This window comes from Halichoerus grypus, chromosome 15 (genome assembly GCF_964656455.1).
Source record: "Halichoerus grypus chromosome 15, mHalGry1.hap1.1, whole genome shotgun sequence".
In the NCBI taxonomy this organism is placed as follows: Eukaryota; Metazoa; Chordata; class Mammalia; order Carnivora; family Phocidae; genus Halichoerus; species Halichoerus grypus.
Genome location: NC_135726.1, coordinates 54,414,487 through 54,430,097, shown reverse-complemented (window position 1 = coordinate 54,430,097; position 15,611 = coordinate 54,414,487). Strand labels below are relative to the sequence as shown.

The 15,611-nt window shown below is 54.1% G+C and overlaps 2 protein-coding genes across 5 annotated transcripts in view; one reads left to right on the top strand and one right to left on the bottom strand.

Annotated features, from left to right (window-relative positions):
- Nucleotides 1-6,528: 6,528 nt before the first annotated feature.
- Nucleotides 6,529-11,245, top strand: FUZ (fuzzy planar cell polarity protein). Of its 3 annotated transcripts, none has more exons than XM_036068190.2 (11): nt 6,529-6,579; nt 7,126-7,247; nt 7,537-7,621; nt 7,740-7,808; nt 8,004-8,108; nt 8,894-9,091; nt 9,221-9,316; nt 9,646-9,752; nt 9,828-9,892; nt 9,972-10,046; nt 10,590-11,245. In XM_036068190.2, the coding sequence occupies exons 2-11, from the start codon at nt 7,165-7,167 to the stop codon at nt 10,811-10,813; spliced, it is 1,107 nt and encodes a 368-aa protein (XP_035924083.2). In that variant the 5' UTR covers nt 6,529-6,579; nt 7,126-7,164; the 3' UTR covers nt 10,814-11,245. The 3 variants fall into 3 exon arrangements, with proteins under 3 accessions (XP_035924083.2, XP_035924080.2, XP_035924081.2); XM_036068187.2 differs by having other exon boundaries at nt 6,534-6,863; XM_036068188.2 differs by lacking the exon at nt 7,740-7,808 and having other exon boundaries at nt 6,534-6,863.
- The window catches only part of AP2A1 (adaptor related protein complex 2 subunit alpha 1), a 31,088-nt gene continuing 26,325 nt past the window's right edge, over nt 10,849-15,611 (bottom strand). Inside the window, exons 13-24 of one of the 2 annotated variants that reach the window (XM_078062780.1) lie at nt 15,322-15,553; nt 15,047-15,214; nt 14,803-14,966; nt 14,414-14,479; nt 14,018-14,074; nt 13,829-13,911; nt 13,621-13,709; nt 12,339-12,463; nt 12,131-12,247; nt 11,966-12,035; nt 11,613-11,747; nt 10,849-11,289 (exon numbers count right to left, since the gene is read on the bottom strand). In XM_078062780.1, coding sequence (XP_077918906.1) covers nt 11,212-11,289; nt 11,613-11,747; nt 11,966-12,035; nt 12,131-12,247; nt 12,339-12,463; nt 13,621-13,709; nt 13,829-13,911; nt 14,018-14,074; nt 14,414-14,479; nt 14,803-14,966; nt 15,047-15,214; nt 15,322-15,553 — 1,384 coding nt within the window. In that variant the 3' untranslated portion in view covers nt 10,849-11,211. The remainder of the gene's footprint in view (nt 11,290-11,612; nt 11,748-11,965; nt 12,036-12,130; nt 12,248-12,338; nt 12,464-13,620; nt 13,710-13,828; nt 13,912-14,017; nt 14,075-14,413; nt 14,480-14,802; nt 14,967-15,046; nt 15,215-15,321; nt 15,554-15,611) is intronic. The other variant, XM_078062781.1, reaches the window with a different exon arrangement.

Sequence of the window (15,611 nt, the reverse complement as noted above, 5' to 3'; positions counted from 1 at the left end):
CTCCCTCTGCCTGCTGCTTCCCCTGCTTGTGCTCTCTCTCTCTCTGACAAATAAATAAATAAAATATTAAAAAAAAAAAAACACATAGATCTAATAAAAGTTCTTCAAGAATCCCTCTACTACTTCCCCCCCCCAAAAAAAACAGAGAGCCAAAAATTCACAAAAAAAGAGGACTTTTGAGTAGAACTGCCTCACAGGGAAGGGGCTGCATTGACATCACCAAGACCCTGAATGTAGCTGTGAATTGGAAAACGGAGCCTTTTTTTCCTGGTAAGCCAGGGCCTCCCAGGGCAGCTCCAGATTGGTAACACTCCTAAAAATCTGCAAAAGTAGACGTAAATGCTCCTCACAGGACTCAGGTCAATATCAAGTAATGAGTTCAGAGTCAAAGACTACCAGCACAGAAGCAAGGACGGTAAGTTAGAGTCCTCAGAAAGAACAATTAACAGATGTGAGATCCCCACTGCCGGGACTCCAAGTCCTGGAATGGTTGAGTTTGTAATGTACCATAATGTGCAAAATGGTGAGAGAAACAAAGGACATTATCTAAGTTATCTCGTGCTGTGTAACAAATTACCTCAACACTTAGTGGCTTAAAACAACACTAATTATTTCAGAGTTTCTGCCGATCAGGAATCCGGGCATGGCTTAGCTAGCTCCTACGCTTCTGAGTGTCTCACTAGCTTCAGTCAAAGCATCAGCTAGCCCTGTCATTATCTCAAGGAAGAACTGGAGAAAGATCTGCTTCCATGCTCACTCTTGTCATCGTTGGCGGGATTTGGTTCTTCACGGGCTGTCGGCCAGAGCTTGTCCTCAGTTCCACGGACCTCCCCTTTGCGTGGGTCACAACATAGCACTGGCTATATCAGAACAAGCAAGAGACAGTCCTGGCAAGAGAGAACGCAAGCAAGATGGAAGTCACAATCTTTATGACTTAATCTCAGAAGTGACATCCCATCATTTCTTTTTTTTTTTTTTAAGATTTTATTTATTATTTGAGAGAGAGAGAGCACATGAGAGGGGGGAGGGTCAGAGGGCGAAGCAGACTCCCCGCTGAGCAGGGAGCCCGATGCGGGACTCGATCCTGGGACCCCAGGATCATGACCTGAGCCGAAGGCAGTCGCTTAACCAACTGAGCCACCCAGGCGCCCCCATCCCATCATTTCTGATGAATTCCATTGTCAAGAGTAACTCACAGGTCTTGTGCACACACCAGGAAAGAGAAAAGATACCGAGTAGCAGGAGGTAGAGATCACTGGGAATCATTTTAGAAGCAGCCTGCTACTAACACAATCACAAAGATCAGCCCATCAGCAAGAAAATATGGAGAAAGAATAAGTGGATTTGAGGAGAAATTTTATATAATTGTTGAAAAAAAAAAAACAACACAACTTAGTGGGTAATTTAAACAGCCAGCTAAAGAGAGAATTAGTGAACTGAAAGATCAATAAGAAATTACCCAGAACAGGGGCGCCTGGGTGGCTCAGTCGTTAGGCGTCTGCCTTCAGCTCAGGTCATGATCCCAGGGTTCTGGGATCGAGCCCCACATCGGGCTCCCTGCTCAGGGGAGTCTGCTTCTCCCGCTCCCCCAGCCCCTCCCCCTGCTTGTGCTCGCTCTCTCTCGCCCACGCTCTCAAATAAAATCTTAAAAAAAAAAAAAAAAAGAAATTACCCAGAATATAATATTAGGAAATGAAAAATATTTTTAAAATTTGAAAACGGATATGGGGGCTAGAAAGAGGTCTAATAATTTTCTAACCTGAGTCAGAAATGGGGAAAAAAGAGAATACAGGACAAACAACTTTTTTTTAAAGATTTTATTTATTTATTTGAGAGAGAGAGAGCACGAGTAGGGAGAGGAGCAGAGGGAGAAGCAGACTCCCCACTGAGCTTAGAGTCCAACATGGGCTCGATCCCATGACCCTGAGATCATGACCTGAGTTGGACACTTAACAGATTGAGCCACCCAGGCGCCCCAAGGAGAAGCAACATTTTAAGAGTTTATTGCTGTATATTTTCTAGAATTGATTAGAAGTTAAAAAAACAAAACGACTGGGGCACCTGGCTGGCTTAGTCCATAGAACATGCAACTCTTGATCTCAGGGTTCTGAGTTCAAGCCCCACGTTGGGCAGAGAGATTACTTAAAAAAAAAAAAAAAAAAAGCGTAAGCAAAGCAAAACATGAATTCTTGGATCCCGGAAGCACAGAATATAAAATCACATTTTAAAAAAACTGCTCACTTTGACTCACTGTAGTTAAGGAGAAGACTGAAGTGTACCCAGAGTGAAAGAACAGACCTCCACAAAGAAATTATATGTACAGGGGCACCTGGGTGGCTCAGTCGTTAAGCGTCTGCCTTCAGCTCAGGTCATGATCCCAGGGTCTTGGGATCAAGTCCCGCATCGGGCTCCCTGCTCAGCGGGAAGCCTGCTTCTCCCTCTCCCACTCCCCCTCCTTCTGTTCCCTCTTTCGCTGTGTCTCTCTTTGTCAAATAAATAAATACAATCTTAAAAAAAAAAGAAATTATATGTAGAATTAGAGCCAACTTCTTAACAGCAAAAATAGAAACTACAAGGTGGTATATGTTTAGACTCGGAAAAAATGAACTATCACTCTGGGGGCACCCAGGTGGCTCAGTCAGTTAAGCGTCCTACTCTAGATTTTGGCCTGGATCGTGAACTCAGAGTCGTGAGATTGAGTCCCAGTTGGGCTTCATGCTGAGTGTGGAGCTTGCTTGAGATTTTCTTCTCTCCTTCTGCCCCTCCCCCATGCTCTCTCTCTCTCTCTCTCTCTCTCTCAAAAAAAAATTTAACTATCACCCCAGAACTGTATGATAATGAAGGTGGGGTAAAACATTCCAGGTAATAAAAACAGAATTTAACTCCAAGAGACTTTCTAAAGGATGTGATAATATGATATAGTAAGAAATATAGGGGCGCCTGGGTGGCTCAGTCATTAAGCGTCTGCCTTTGGCTCAGGTCATGATCCCAGGGGTCCTGAATCGGGCTTGGGATCAAGTCCCGCACCGGGCTCCCTGCTCAGTGGGAAGCCTGATTCTCCCTCCCCCAGTCCCCCTGCTTGTGTTCCCTCTCTTGATGTGTTTCTCTCTGTCAAATAAATAAATAAATAAAATCTTAAAAATATATATATATATATATATTTGCTCCTTGTCCCACTTCCTGGCCCAGAGTTCCTAAAACCCTTGTAATTTCCTGAGCATTAAGGGTGGTAGGAGCATTTTTTATTGTAATATAGGCCTCAGTGTCCTATTGGTTCCTCACACAAGACCTTCTAAGACCCTTGGGATCTCTGCAGTGAAAAGAGTGTCTTTTGGTAGGCTGATGAAATGACTAGTGGCTGGGGTCCCCTAGATAGCTTCAGAATGGGACTGGTCACCAGAAGGACCAAGGCATGATTCAAGGGGAACTTTCAGCCCCACCCCCTGAAGCCCTGGGGATTGAGTTAATCAACAATGGCCAATGATTTAATCAACCATGCCTACCTAATGAAATCTGCAATAAAAAACCTAAGAGACATGGGTTCAGAGGACTTCTGGGTTGGTGAATGCATCCACGTGCTGGGGGAATAGTGCACCCTAATCTCCATAGAGACACAGGCTCTTGTACTCAGGACCCTTCTGGACCTCCCTCTAGGTACCTCTTCATCTGGCTGTTCATTTTTATCCTTTATAATAGATTTTACAAGAAACCAGTAATACTGGGGTGCCTGGGTGGCTCAGTCGGTTAAGCATCCGATTCTTGATCTCAGCTCAGGTCTCGATTTCAGGGTTGTTAAGTCAAGCGCCATGTTGAGCTCCAAGCCCAGTATGGAACCTACTTAAAAAAAAAGAAAAGAAAAGAAACCAGTAATACTAAGTGCTGCCTTGGGCTCTGTGAGCCATTACAGCAAATCATGAAATCTGAGAAGGTGGAACCCCCAACTTGTAGCAAACTCAGACAGAAATATGGATATCCTGAGGACCCACTACTTGTGATTTGGTGTTTGAAGTGGGGGCAGTCTCCTGGGACTAAGCCCTTGACCTTCTCTGTGCTGCCTCCTGGTGGTTAGTGTCAGAATTGAATTGACTTGTAAGTTTTCTGTTGGTGTCCACAGAAAACTGGAGGATTGCTTGGTGTGGACAACCCCCACAATGGGTGTCAGAAGTGTGAGGAGAGAAACAGTTTTCCAGTAAGATGTACTTCAGGAAGGAGGCAAATTTAAAATTATCTCGAAAGGATGGTCTGAGAGGCAAGAAGGAAATGGGAGGGCAAATGAAACACAAGTACTTATGTAGTTACAAATAAACATTGCCTGCATAAAATAAGAAAAATATTCAGTGAGGGCACCTGGGTGGCTCAGTTGGTTAAGCGACTGCCTTCGGCTCAGGTCATGATCCTGGAGTCCCGGGATCGAGTCCCACATCAGGCTCCCTGCTCAGCAGGGAGTCTGCTTCTCCCTCTGACCCTCCTCCCTCTCATGCTGTCTCTCATTCTCTCTCTCGCAAATAAATAAAATCTTTAAAAAAATTTTTTTAAAAAAGAAAAATATTCAATGAAGGCATAAAAAAGTCACAGCTACAATGCTGACAACACTTAGTTGGTTAGTCTGGATGGAGTTTAACAGAGGTAAACTGCTATATGCTCTTTGTAGTATTTGAGAGAGCATTTAAGATCTTGTTAACTTTTTGCTAAATTGTGTATGGTAAAGTTTCAAGGGTAACCAATAAAAACAAAAGAGAATTAGAGTGTATACATTTGAAACCAGAAGAGAGAGGGAAAAATGGATTGAGGAAATGAAAAAATAATCCAGGAAAAGATAAGAAAGGAGGAAAAAGCTTTAAAAAGGCAGGACGATAAGAAATATAAAAATAAGATGGTAGAAATAAATCCAAATATATCAGTAGTCATAATAAATATAAATGGACTAAAGAAAAATTCATAGAACTACAGGAAGAAATTGAGATTTTACTTCATTTTTAAAAAGATTTATTTATTTTAGAGATAGAGAGCATGTGAGCAGGTGGGTAGGGCAGAGAGAGAGAATTCCAAGCAGGCTCCATGCTGAACCCAGAGCCCAATTTGGGGCTCGATCCCACAACCCTGAGATCATGACCGGAGCTAAAATCAAGAGTTAGATGTCCAACTGACTGAGCCACCCAGGCATTCCTAACTCATTTTAAAAAAGTAATCTCTGCACCCGACCCAGTCTGAGTGGGGCTCAGACTCATGGCTCCAAGATCAAGAGTTGCAGGCTCCTCAGACTGAGTCAGCCAGGTGCCTCCCTACTCATTTGCTATTTTGTGTACATTTCTTCCTCTAAAAGTTTGATGCAACTTAGTGTGCAGATAAACATCCTAATATTATCAGCTGTTACAAATCAAATCTAGAGAGGCGCCTGATTGTTCAGTAAGTTAAGGGTTGTCTGACTCTGGACTTTGGCTCAGGTCATGATCTCAGGGTTGAGAGATGGAGCCCCTTGTTGGGCTGTGGGCTCAGCAGAGAGTCTGCTGGAGATTCTTCCCCTCTGCCCCTCCTGCTCATGCTCTCTCTCTAAAATAAATAAATAAATAAATCTTAAAAAAAAAAGAAAGAAATCAAATCTAGAATGCAGGCAAAACATGTCTGAAAGGAAACATGTTTTTTAACATTACTATATATTTCACAAATACATTTGGGTGAATGAAGGCCATATTCTCACAAAATAGAAAAGTTCTAGCTGATTAAATTCATAACTAAATGAAATTTTACTTTATCAGTTTAAACACACAGAGGAAGGAAAGTAATGTATGTCAATACAGGATTGGTTAAATCGATTTTGTTACATGCATAATGTTGATTATAAAAAGACATTTTTAAAAAACAACATATATTTATTTGGTCTAATGAGAAAAAGTTTGAAGGCAACATTAGCACCCGTGATCGTATTTGTCAAAATCTGTGAATGTTCTGTGTTAAACTGTCAAATTTTTATTTCGGGAAAGGGTTTGGGAAGGAGTATTTTCACGTTCAGCATGCTGCACTAACATGTATAAATTTATTACAGAAATAATCTTGTTTTTATGATTCTGGAAAATAAAGGATTTCATCTTTCTTTTTCTAATAACAAAAACAACCGGCTCATTTGGTGGTTGCTAGGCAACATTGGCCGGACCAAACCATCCCGCGAGGCTGAAGGGGGAGATGGTATTGCTCTCGGTTTTGCGCGAGATTCGTCATGCGGCCATCTTGGAGTGGGGCACTGCTCTCTGCAGCCTTAGACTGGAAATTAGACGGAATGTGGTTGCTAGGCAACGCCTCGGCACCGCCACCATCTTTGAGTGGGGCACAGCTGTTTATCAATTTAGAATGTAAAACATCCTAGCCTACCTGATGCTTGCTAGACAACGCCTTGGCGCGGCCACTACTTTCAAGCCGGGCTCTTCATTCTCTTCTTTAAATAAATGGAATCAAACCATTAGGGGGAAACTACGAAGTTTTACACGCACGATGGGCGCCATCTTTGTTAGGGGCAGGTGACTTCCGGTTGAGGCGGAAGAGAACCTAATGGAGCTTGGGGAGGTGCTGGAATAGAGACTGAGGGTGGGTTTGAGTTGGATGAAGAAGGCGGGAAATCTACTTCTCTTCCAATCAGCTCCCCATCTCGCCCTCTGGCGGCTTCGGACGGCCGACCGGCCGCCCGACTTAGTGTGACTACGGGCATACGCCAAGGTGGTCACTGACTGCCCCCACGAGGGGACTGGAGGGGGTTCCAGATGGGCGAGGAGGGGACAGAGGGCACCGTACATCTGCTTTGCCTTGCGGCCACCAGCGGAGTCCCCTTATTCTGCAGAAGCAGCCGCGGCGGCGCCCCCGCCCGCCAGCAGGTGGGGCCCTGGACCCCTGGATCTTCAAAATAGAAATGGGCTAGGCCCTTGGACTCTGTGTTGTCAAGGGAGTGGGGTCTGGAGAAGTTTCAGAGTTGAGTTTAGAGGGCCAAGGGTGCAATGACTGGACTAATAATCCTGGTTCCCAGAGGAGGAGGGGCCAGGGGATATAGAAAGAGGAGGGGGCTGGGGCCCTGGACACTTGGGTTCCAAGGTGGAGGGGACTGGGGGCTCCTGTCTAATGTTCCCAAATTTTCCCCAGCTCCCGTTCTCTGTCATCGGTTCCCTCAATGGAGTACACATGTTTGGGCAGAATCTCGAGGTGCAGCTGAGCTCTGCAAGGACGGAGGACACGACCGTGGTGTGGAAAAGCTTCCATGACAGGTCTCCAAGCTGTAGCTTTTGGGGCAGGGCCAGGGCCTGGGTGATGGCCCCTGTTGAAGATGACCCTGAGGCCTACCAGCTCTCCAAGGCCAGCTGTTTACTTGGCTGTGGAATCTTCGACAAGCCAGTTACCCTCTCCGATCCCTAAGTTTCTCTGTATGAGAAGCAGGTTATGCTGGCTGGCAAAAGATGTAGCTGGCATCCAGGATCAAGGGCAGACTTTACTCTCCTCACGGCCCTGTTTCCCTGGCCTGGACTCATTCTTCCTTCTCACCTTCCTTTCTCACAGCATCACCCTCATTGTTCTGTCATCTGAGGAGGGCACCTCGGAGCTGAGGCTGGAGAGACTACTCCAGATGGTGTTTGGGGCCATGGTGAGACTCCCCAGCCCTCTTCCCCAAACCCAGAAATCTGAGCTCTCAGCATCCTTCTCCCTCACACCAGGAGTCCAGATCCACACCCAGCCCCGGCTCTCTTACTTGGTTCTTCTAGGTTCTTCTTGTAGGACTTGAAGAACTGACCAATATCCGCAACGTAGAGAGACTGAAGAAGGAGTTGAGGGTGAGGCTGCAGGATGTGAGCGTGGAAGTTAGGATCGCATGTCACTGATATTTGGAAACTACAGTTCCCAGGAGCCCCTGGGGCAGCCTGGTCACTGACTCTAGAGCCAGGCCCAGCAGGGCTAGTTTTCTGAAGGGGAGGCAGCAGATCTGGGGCCCACCTGGGTCCTAAGCTCCTCCCTCCTCTTCCTGCTAGGCCAGTTACCGCCTCATTGACAGTTTCCTGGGGGACTCTGAGCTCATCGGGGACCTGACCCAGTGTGTGGACTGCGTGGTTCCTCCAGAGGGGTCTCTCCTGCAGGTACTGAGATGTGTTGGGAACCCTTAAACCTGTCACTGGCCCTGGCTCGGTCCTCATCCTCTTACCCCTGGATCATTCCTCGACCTTTTCTCCTCCTTTGGGCTTCCATTCCAACCCCCACTTGGCCCCAGAAGGGTCTTTCTACACTGAGAACTGACCCCACCCCTCTCCAGCTCACAGCCCTCCCATGGCTTCCATCACCCCCAGGACAAGCTCCCGTCCCCCCAGCCTGGTGTTTGAGGACCTGTGGAATCTGAAACCCACCAACATGCTCACCCTGACCTCTGCTAACTCCACAGTCTACCTTCACCCAGCTGCTTCAGGGGTCCCACGGACCCCAACAACTTCCCAGCTTTCTTGCTTGGCACATGCTGTTCCTTTTGCTGGTGAACTTACATCTATCTTTCCTTAAATACCGCTCTTGTTGATGCCCCTGGCATGGCCACCTCTCATGATGTGACTAGGAGCCGGCGACTTGACCTCTCCTAGCTGGAGTAGGTGGTTGATTGCGCCTACTTGACACATAGTAGGATTCAATAAACCGCAGCTGCGGCTGTTGTGATTATTAGCTTCAGTAACACGTGTCAGGCTAGGGAGCAGCCACCCTACCTGTTTAACTTTACAGTGTGACTCGGGGATGGTACCTGTGTGTGAAGGTGAAGGCCCAGGGAGGGTGAGGCATGTGAGCATGCCACTAGGCAAACTTTGAATTGTATGCCCGTCTCTTCACACTCCTCGCCCACCTGGGAAGTCACTGCCGCCCCTGCTCATGTCTCCTGACCCAGGAAGCCCTCTCTGGGTTCGCCGAAGCGGCGGGCACGGCCTTTGGCAGCCTGGTCGTGTCGGGCCGGGTGGTGGCAGCAACAGAAAGCTGGTGGCGGCTGGGGACGCCGGAGGCCGTGCTGCTCCCCTGGCTGGTGGGGTCCCTGCCGCCTCAGGCAGCTCGAGACTACCCGGTGTACCTGCCGCACGGGAGTCCCACGGTGAGTTGGGGGGGGTCGGGACGCCTGGGACAGGTGGGAGCAAAGGGCCTAAAGGCCGGGACGCGAGGAGGCGGGGCTTCGGTGGGAAGGGGCGGAGCTCCGGCCAGCCCCCGCTGCGTCCCCCTTCAGGTCCCGCACCGGCTTCTGACCCTGACGCTGCTGCCGGGCTTGGAGCTGTGTCTGCTCTGCGGGCCGCGCCCTCCCCTCAGCCAGCTGGATCCACAGGTGAATCCGGCCCATGTCCCCGCTTTTCCCCTATGACACCCTCTGCCCGCCAGCCGCGGCCCTTCTCTCAGCACCCCGCCCTGCCAGCGTTCTCCACTCTGGGCCCGCCCCTCGTCAGCCCCGCCCCTCCAGGGCCCGCCCCCCGCGGACTGCGTTCCAATCACCTTCCCGCCAGCCCCGTCCCTCTATCGCTCTCATTCCATCCTTCCAGGCTTCACCCTTTCCTTGGTCCCCTCGGCCTCCCGCCCTCGTGGGCCCCTCCTCTCCTCCCTGGCCACGCCCCCTCCCCTGGTACCCGCCCCTGACCTCACCCACCGGCCTCGCCTCAGCTTTTGGACCGCTGGTGGCAGCCAGTGCTAGACCCGCTGCGGGCCTGCGTGCCGCTGGGACCCCGAGCGCTGCCCGCTGGCTTCCCCCTGCACATGGACATCCTCGGGTAGGGCTTGGACGGGGGTGTGGTTTGGGGGTCCTCATCCCCTCTGCCCTGGCCATGACACCCCCTTTCTCACAGGCTGCTGCTTCTCCACCTGGAACTGAAACGTTGCCTCTTCACGGTGGAGCCCTCTGCGGATCAAGGTGACTGAGAGGAGGGTGAGGCCGGGAGGAGCTTGCGCCCAGGAGGGGCTCTCTGTCACCCTCTCTTCCCCCCAACCAGAGCCTTCTCCTGAGCATCGTCGGCGCCTCCTGCGCGCCTTCTACACCTTGGTCACCGCCTCGCACTTCCCACCAGGTGTGCCCCCTTTGCGCACTCCTGGGACACCGAGTCTCCGCTCACACAAGGGAGGACGGGGGCATCCACACTGATGGGGGGTGTTCCACAGAGCCTAGATGAGGAAGGAAACGTTGAGGCCCTAGGGAGACAAAGGAGGGACAGAGGACTGGCCCCTCCTAGCTGCCTGACTCCACCTCCCCCACCTTCCCCGCATAAAGTGGGGCAGGGGGCCCCCCCCAGGGAGGGTTCCAAGGGCTGTGCCTGGAGTCCAGCGCCTGGTACCTGGTCAGTATACCTGCGTGTCTGTGATCTGTATTGCTAAGCGGACTGTCCAGGGCTGCACAGAGCATCCCCAGGAGGGAGGGGGGATGGAGGCTGGCTGGGAAGAAGGGGGAGAAGGTCCATGTCCTTCTTCAGGCAACTGACAGCCGGCTGGAGCCATGAGGCCCTTGCCCGTCAGGAGTCAGACTTAGGCCCAGGGTGTGGTGTTGCTCCTGCAGGTTGGCATTCTAGTTGTCTGGGCCCCACTGGTCACCTTGGCCCTTCCTGTCCTTCCTCCAGAGCCGGGGTCACCAGAGGAGAAGGTGGAGGATGCGGCCCAGAGGAGCCAGGTGCCAAGAGCCTGCTACCTGGTGTCCGGGCCTGAGGAGCCAGGCACGGGATGGCGGCTGGTGGCTCTGCAGTCGGGGCCGCGGCGGCTGCTACTGCTGTCCGCCCAGAGTCCCACGCACGCGCTGCGGGGCTTGGCCACCCACACACTGCATGCCCTCACCCCGCTCCTCTGACCCCTGGCCGTGAGCCGGTCACACAGTCACAGCTATTAGCGTCTCTCTGTTTATTCGCTCACAATAATACACAGCCCCTGGATGCGGGGGGGCAGGAGGGGCTACGATGGGGTGGGGTGGGAGGGGAGGAGGCGCCCACTTCCCTGGCCCCTCTCCCCTCTGTGCTTAGGGGGGAAAAGGGAGGGAGGGGGCTCCCCCTTACCCCCCAGAATGTAAACAGCAGCAGATGAACAAAAATAAAAATACAAAAGGCCGGAGAAAGGTTCCAGGCGTCCCCCCACCCCTGGGGTCTTCCCTGTCACCAGTGGAGGTCCCCTCACTGCCCCATCCACCAAAGCTGCCTCAGTCCTAGGGGCTGCCCGGCGCCGGCCACATCCCCGGGGGGCAGAGTCCAGGGCTCAGAACTGCTGGGCCAGCAGCTCACACAGGTGACGGGAGACGGGTTCCTTGCTGGTGCGCAGGGTCAGCCGGTACATCTGGGTGGGGGACATGGCGGTGCAGACTCAGGGAGGAGGCAGAGTGGACAGAGAGCCCGGGAGAGGAGGATACAGGGAGATAAAGGAGAAAAAAGGAGAAAGGGATCAGAAAGGTGATGGAAGGGAAAGGAGGCAGGAATAAAAACAACACAGGAGGGAAAGGGTGAAGAGTAAAAGTGAGACCCAGAAGGGTGGAAAGGATGTGGCGAGGAAGACAGTAGATAGAGAACACAGGGACAAAGAGCAGAAGGGCGGGATTAAAAACGAACACAGTGAGGCAGGGGGTAGTCAGTCTCAGGGGCGCCTCCCAGACCACCACTCACCTGAGCCTGGGCGTTGGGCTCCAGCCGGAGCAGACAGCCCACCTGCAGGGCTTTAGTCTGGATGATGCCAGCCCCCACGAAGTTCTCAGGGTTGGGGTCCACATTGTCCAGGAGAGCAGAGCCAAACCCCAGGAGCTGGGGAAGAAGGGTAGCCGTCAGAGGGTGCCAGACCTGGGAGCCACCGGGCAGTAGCAAACCGGGGTTCCCCTGAAACCCTTATGGTTCCCATTTTACAGATGGGAAAGCAGAGGCACGGAAAAATGGGTACCGCTCCCCAAACCCCAGTTAGGGAGAGGTCGGCCTGGGCTGTGAGTCCAGGGGCCCCTCTCCTGTCTCGCCCAGTGGTCACTCACTTTTGCCTTAGTGACTTCTGCATCCATGGGGTGGTTGGCTTTGAAGATTTTCTGCGCCTCCTGTTGGGGGCTGGGGGTGGGGAAAGGTTCGGGTCAGGTGCTTGGAAGGCCCCGCCCCGCCCCCCCTGAAGCGCAGCTGCGGCTCGGGCCCCCCTCGCCGCTCACAGGCTCAGCTGCTTCCAGCGCTGGAAGAAATCCTGGGCCGCCATCTCCGTGGGCTGGAAGAACTTGTTGATGGTCACCGGGAGCTTCAGGGTGAGGGACTGGGGGGCGCCCCCGTACCTGGCATGGGGGCGGGAGCAAGGAGGCGCCATCAGAGCCCGGCCCCCATCAGGGAGACCGCGGCCGCTCGGCAGGGCCCCGCCCGACTCACCGGAAGCGCACGGACAGGAGCGGGGGCGTCAGGAAGTCCCGCAGACACTCGATGTTGAGCACCTGCTGCACCTGCGCCCCGCCGTCCACCTGCGCGGCCACGCGCTTGGTCTGCACGGCCAGCTGTAGGCGCCGGGGGTCAAGGAAGCCGGAGCGAGGCGGGGAGGCGGCCCCCCCTGCCCCCCGCAGTCTTGGCCACGAACCCCTGCTGGTTCCGAACCCCAGCCTGCAGGCCACTGAGGAGCCGGGCCTGCCCCCCCGGGCGCATCGTGCAAGGCCCAAACTTCAAAGCCCTTCTTAAGTGAGACCTCCGGCCACCCCCCTGGGTGCCTACTCCGGCCTTCCATGATGGGCTCAGGGACCTCCGTTATGGCACATGTCACGCCGTATTAGGGCAGAAGCCCTTCCGGGGCTGGGATGGCTGAGTCGAGTTTGAATCCTGGATCTTACCACCTCGGGGACTCTGGGCAAGCTACTTCACCTCTTAGCCTCAGCTGCAAAATGACACCGTGTCCTCAGCATTCAGTGCAATAATCCGGCACGCTCACTTGTCCGTGTGTCTGGCACACGGTCAGGGCACCAAAAATGGCGGCAGCGTTATTACATCTACCTTCAAGCTGGCAAGGGTGGGGTCTTAGGCATCTCCCGCCCCTGTCCCCCACCCATGCCCAGCACAGAGCTGAGCCTGCCTGGGGTTCTGGAGATGTTGATGAGGGCTGGCTGAATGAGGCAAAGGACTGAAAAGGTCCTCAAAGCTTTGGGGCCTAACCCCTGTCATTTCGTGGGCGTGAAATGACAGGGAAAGGAGGGCTGACACCTTCCTTTATGCCAGCCACCCTTCCAGAGTTTTCCAACCACACTGACCTTCACAACGCTATGAGAAGGAAGAGGGTCTACACTTCAGACAGGGGACAAGTGACTGGCTCAGATCACACAGAAGGCCCTGCTCAGCATCCAGACCTGCAGGCCTGGCTCTTGAATGCAGAAGGCACTGGAATCGTGAGTGTGAAGCCCAGTGGAGGACAAGGTCAGGACATGGAAGAGGCCTGACAGGGACAAACAGGCACACCTATCCCATCACTTCACTGTCCCCAGGCTGTCCTGGGGAGAAGAGGCCCACCCCTGTCTCACAGACAACACTGTATCTCAAACAAGTAACGCGGGTTCTCAAGAAGACTGAACAGGGTTCTGGACCTGGGTCCATCTGCTTCCCAGTGGCCAGGAAGGCAGACCGGGAGGGTCAGGGCTCGGGGGAGGGGGCTGGGCCAGGCCGGGAGGATATGAGTCTGGAGGTCTCCAGGGTGGACGACAGTGGGCGAGAAGTTCTGGAACTGCACGGACGTCTTGTTGCCATAGAAGAGATACATACGGCCTGCAGAGGGTGGGGAGGGGTAGGGCTCCATCTGACTTCCTTCAACCTCCTCTCCAGATGCCACCCAAACCCAGGTGTCCCCGAAACCCTATCCCCACACTGCCCCCCTCCGGACGCACCCAAGTTCTGCCGGAACTCCGACTTGACTCCAATCTGCAACAGCTGGTTCTCAAACAGGACCCCATTATTCTTGCACACGAACCTAGGTGGGGGCGGCAGGGAGTTCAGGATGCCAGGGGTGCCTGTCTGGGCCCGTCTCGGTGCTCCCCACCTGTCCCCATTCCCTCCTGATCTTTCCCATGACTCACTTATTCAGCAGCTCATCGGCTTCTGGGATGGGCGGCCCGATGTCCTCAGGACCTGGGCTGCAGGTGGGGAAAGCAGTGAGATGGGAAGAAGTTGGGGGGCTAGAGAAGACCCAAGCTAAAGGTGGGAGACAGTAACCCCTCAAAGGACAGAACCCCAGAATCCACAGACCCAGATTCCCACAAAGAACCCCAGAATCAGACTGGCGATTGCCTCTAATGGGAATAGGACCCTGGTGCGTGCCACCACCCCTGCCCCACGTCAGAGGACCCCGACTTTCACTCCCCTCCAAATCCTTGCCTCTGCAGCTCATCAGGAACCCCTTGATAAGAGCCTGAAGTCCCCTAACCCTCCCTGGGGACACAGATCTGCCCCCCAACCCTGAGGCCACCCCTTACTCAGCAGCTGGAGCTGGGTCAGCCAGCAAAGCCATGGGGCTCTCAGGGGCAGGCGGCTCCAGCTCGCTGGGCCATCCAATCCCAGAGCAGACAAGAGAAGACAGGCGTGGCAGGCAGCCAATCCCAGAGAGGCAGCAGAGGGCCGGGTCGGGGGAGAGAGAAAGAGGGAGGAGGGAAAGAGAGAAGGAAGAGCAGGCTGAGACATGGCGAAGGGGGAAGGACGACACAGGGTGGCCAGGGTCAGCCAAGAGTCCAGAGTGGCCAGAGGGAGAGAGGAGGCCGGGGGAAGTGGCAGCCACGGCGACAGAGGCACAGGGACAGGGAGGGAGGAGGGGGCTGTGAGGGGGCAGACGGAAAAGGGGCAGCCCGGGGGCCCGGGCCGGCGGTACCTGAGGAAGGCCTCCTCGGGGGTGGGCCCCAGGCTGGGCTGGGCAGCCGGGCCGTCGGAGAAGACGTCCACCAGGAGGTTCCCTGCACCCGAGGTCGCTGGGGGTGCGGCTGGGGGAGGGGCTGCCCGCAGCCCCAGGAGGTCGGCAGAGGGTGAGGGCGTCGACTGCAGGGAGGTGCAGGGGGAGGTGAGAAGGGATAGCGCCCGGCGGCCCCAGCCCCGATGGCCCAGCCCCTGGGACTCACCACAGTGCTAGGGGTGGGCTCCACGCCCCCATTGATGTCATTGCTGCTGGGGTCCCTCCGGCCATCATCCAGGGCGCTGCCAGCCCCGGGCCCCTTCTTGCGTTTCAGCTTGGCCAGGATGGACGACTCTCGCTCCGGGAAGGGCGGCATCTCCTCCAGCACTGTGGCCTGTGGGGTCAGAGGGCGAGAGCAGGTCGGGGGCAGCTCGGTGGCAGGGGAGAGGGCGGCCAAGGCGCAGGGGTGGAGGAGGGGCTCGCGGGGGCCGCGGCGCTGACCAGGACATCCGTGCTGGCCACCGAGCTGAGCGTGAGGTACTCGACGGCGCGCTGCTGCAGCTCCACGTCAGCGTTGCGCAGCTGGGAGCCGGCCCGCAGCACGCCCTGGATGGTGGCCTTGGTCTCCGGGAAGAGGTTGATGAACTTGATGTAGGTGGACAGCAGCAGGGCCCGGGTGGCCACGCTGCACAGGTGGAACTTGGAGTGCAGCAGGGAGAACTGCACTGGGGGGCTGGGGAGGGCGGGGGGGCGTCAGCACGTGGCTCCCCTGCCTCCTCCCGGGGGTGCCG

Bases quoted from the DNA above. Each gene is read 5' to 3' on its own strand.
- FUZ (XM_036068187.2), top strand. From the start codon at position 6,753: ATGGGCGAGGAGGGGACAGAGGGCACCGTACATCTGCTTTGCCTTGCG. The intron at 7,809-8,003 runs GTGAGGCTGCAG...TCTTCCTGCTAG, and splicing joins GACTGAAGAAGGAGTTGAGG to GCCAGTTACCGCCTCATTGA. The intron at 9,753-9,827 runs GTAGGGCTTGGA...CCTTTCTCACAG, and splicing joins CTGCACATGGACATCCTCGG to GCTGCTGCTTCTCCACCTGG.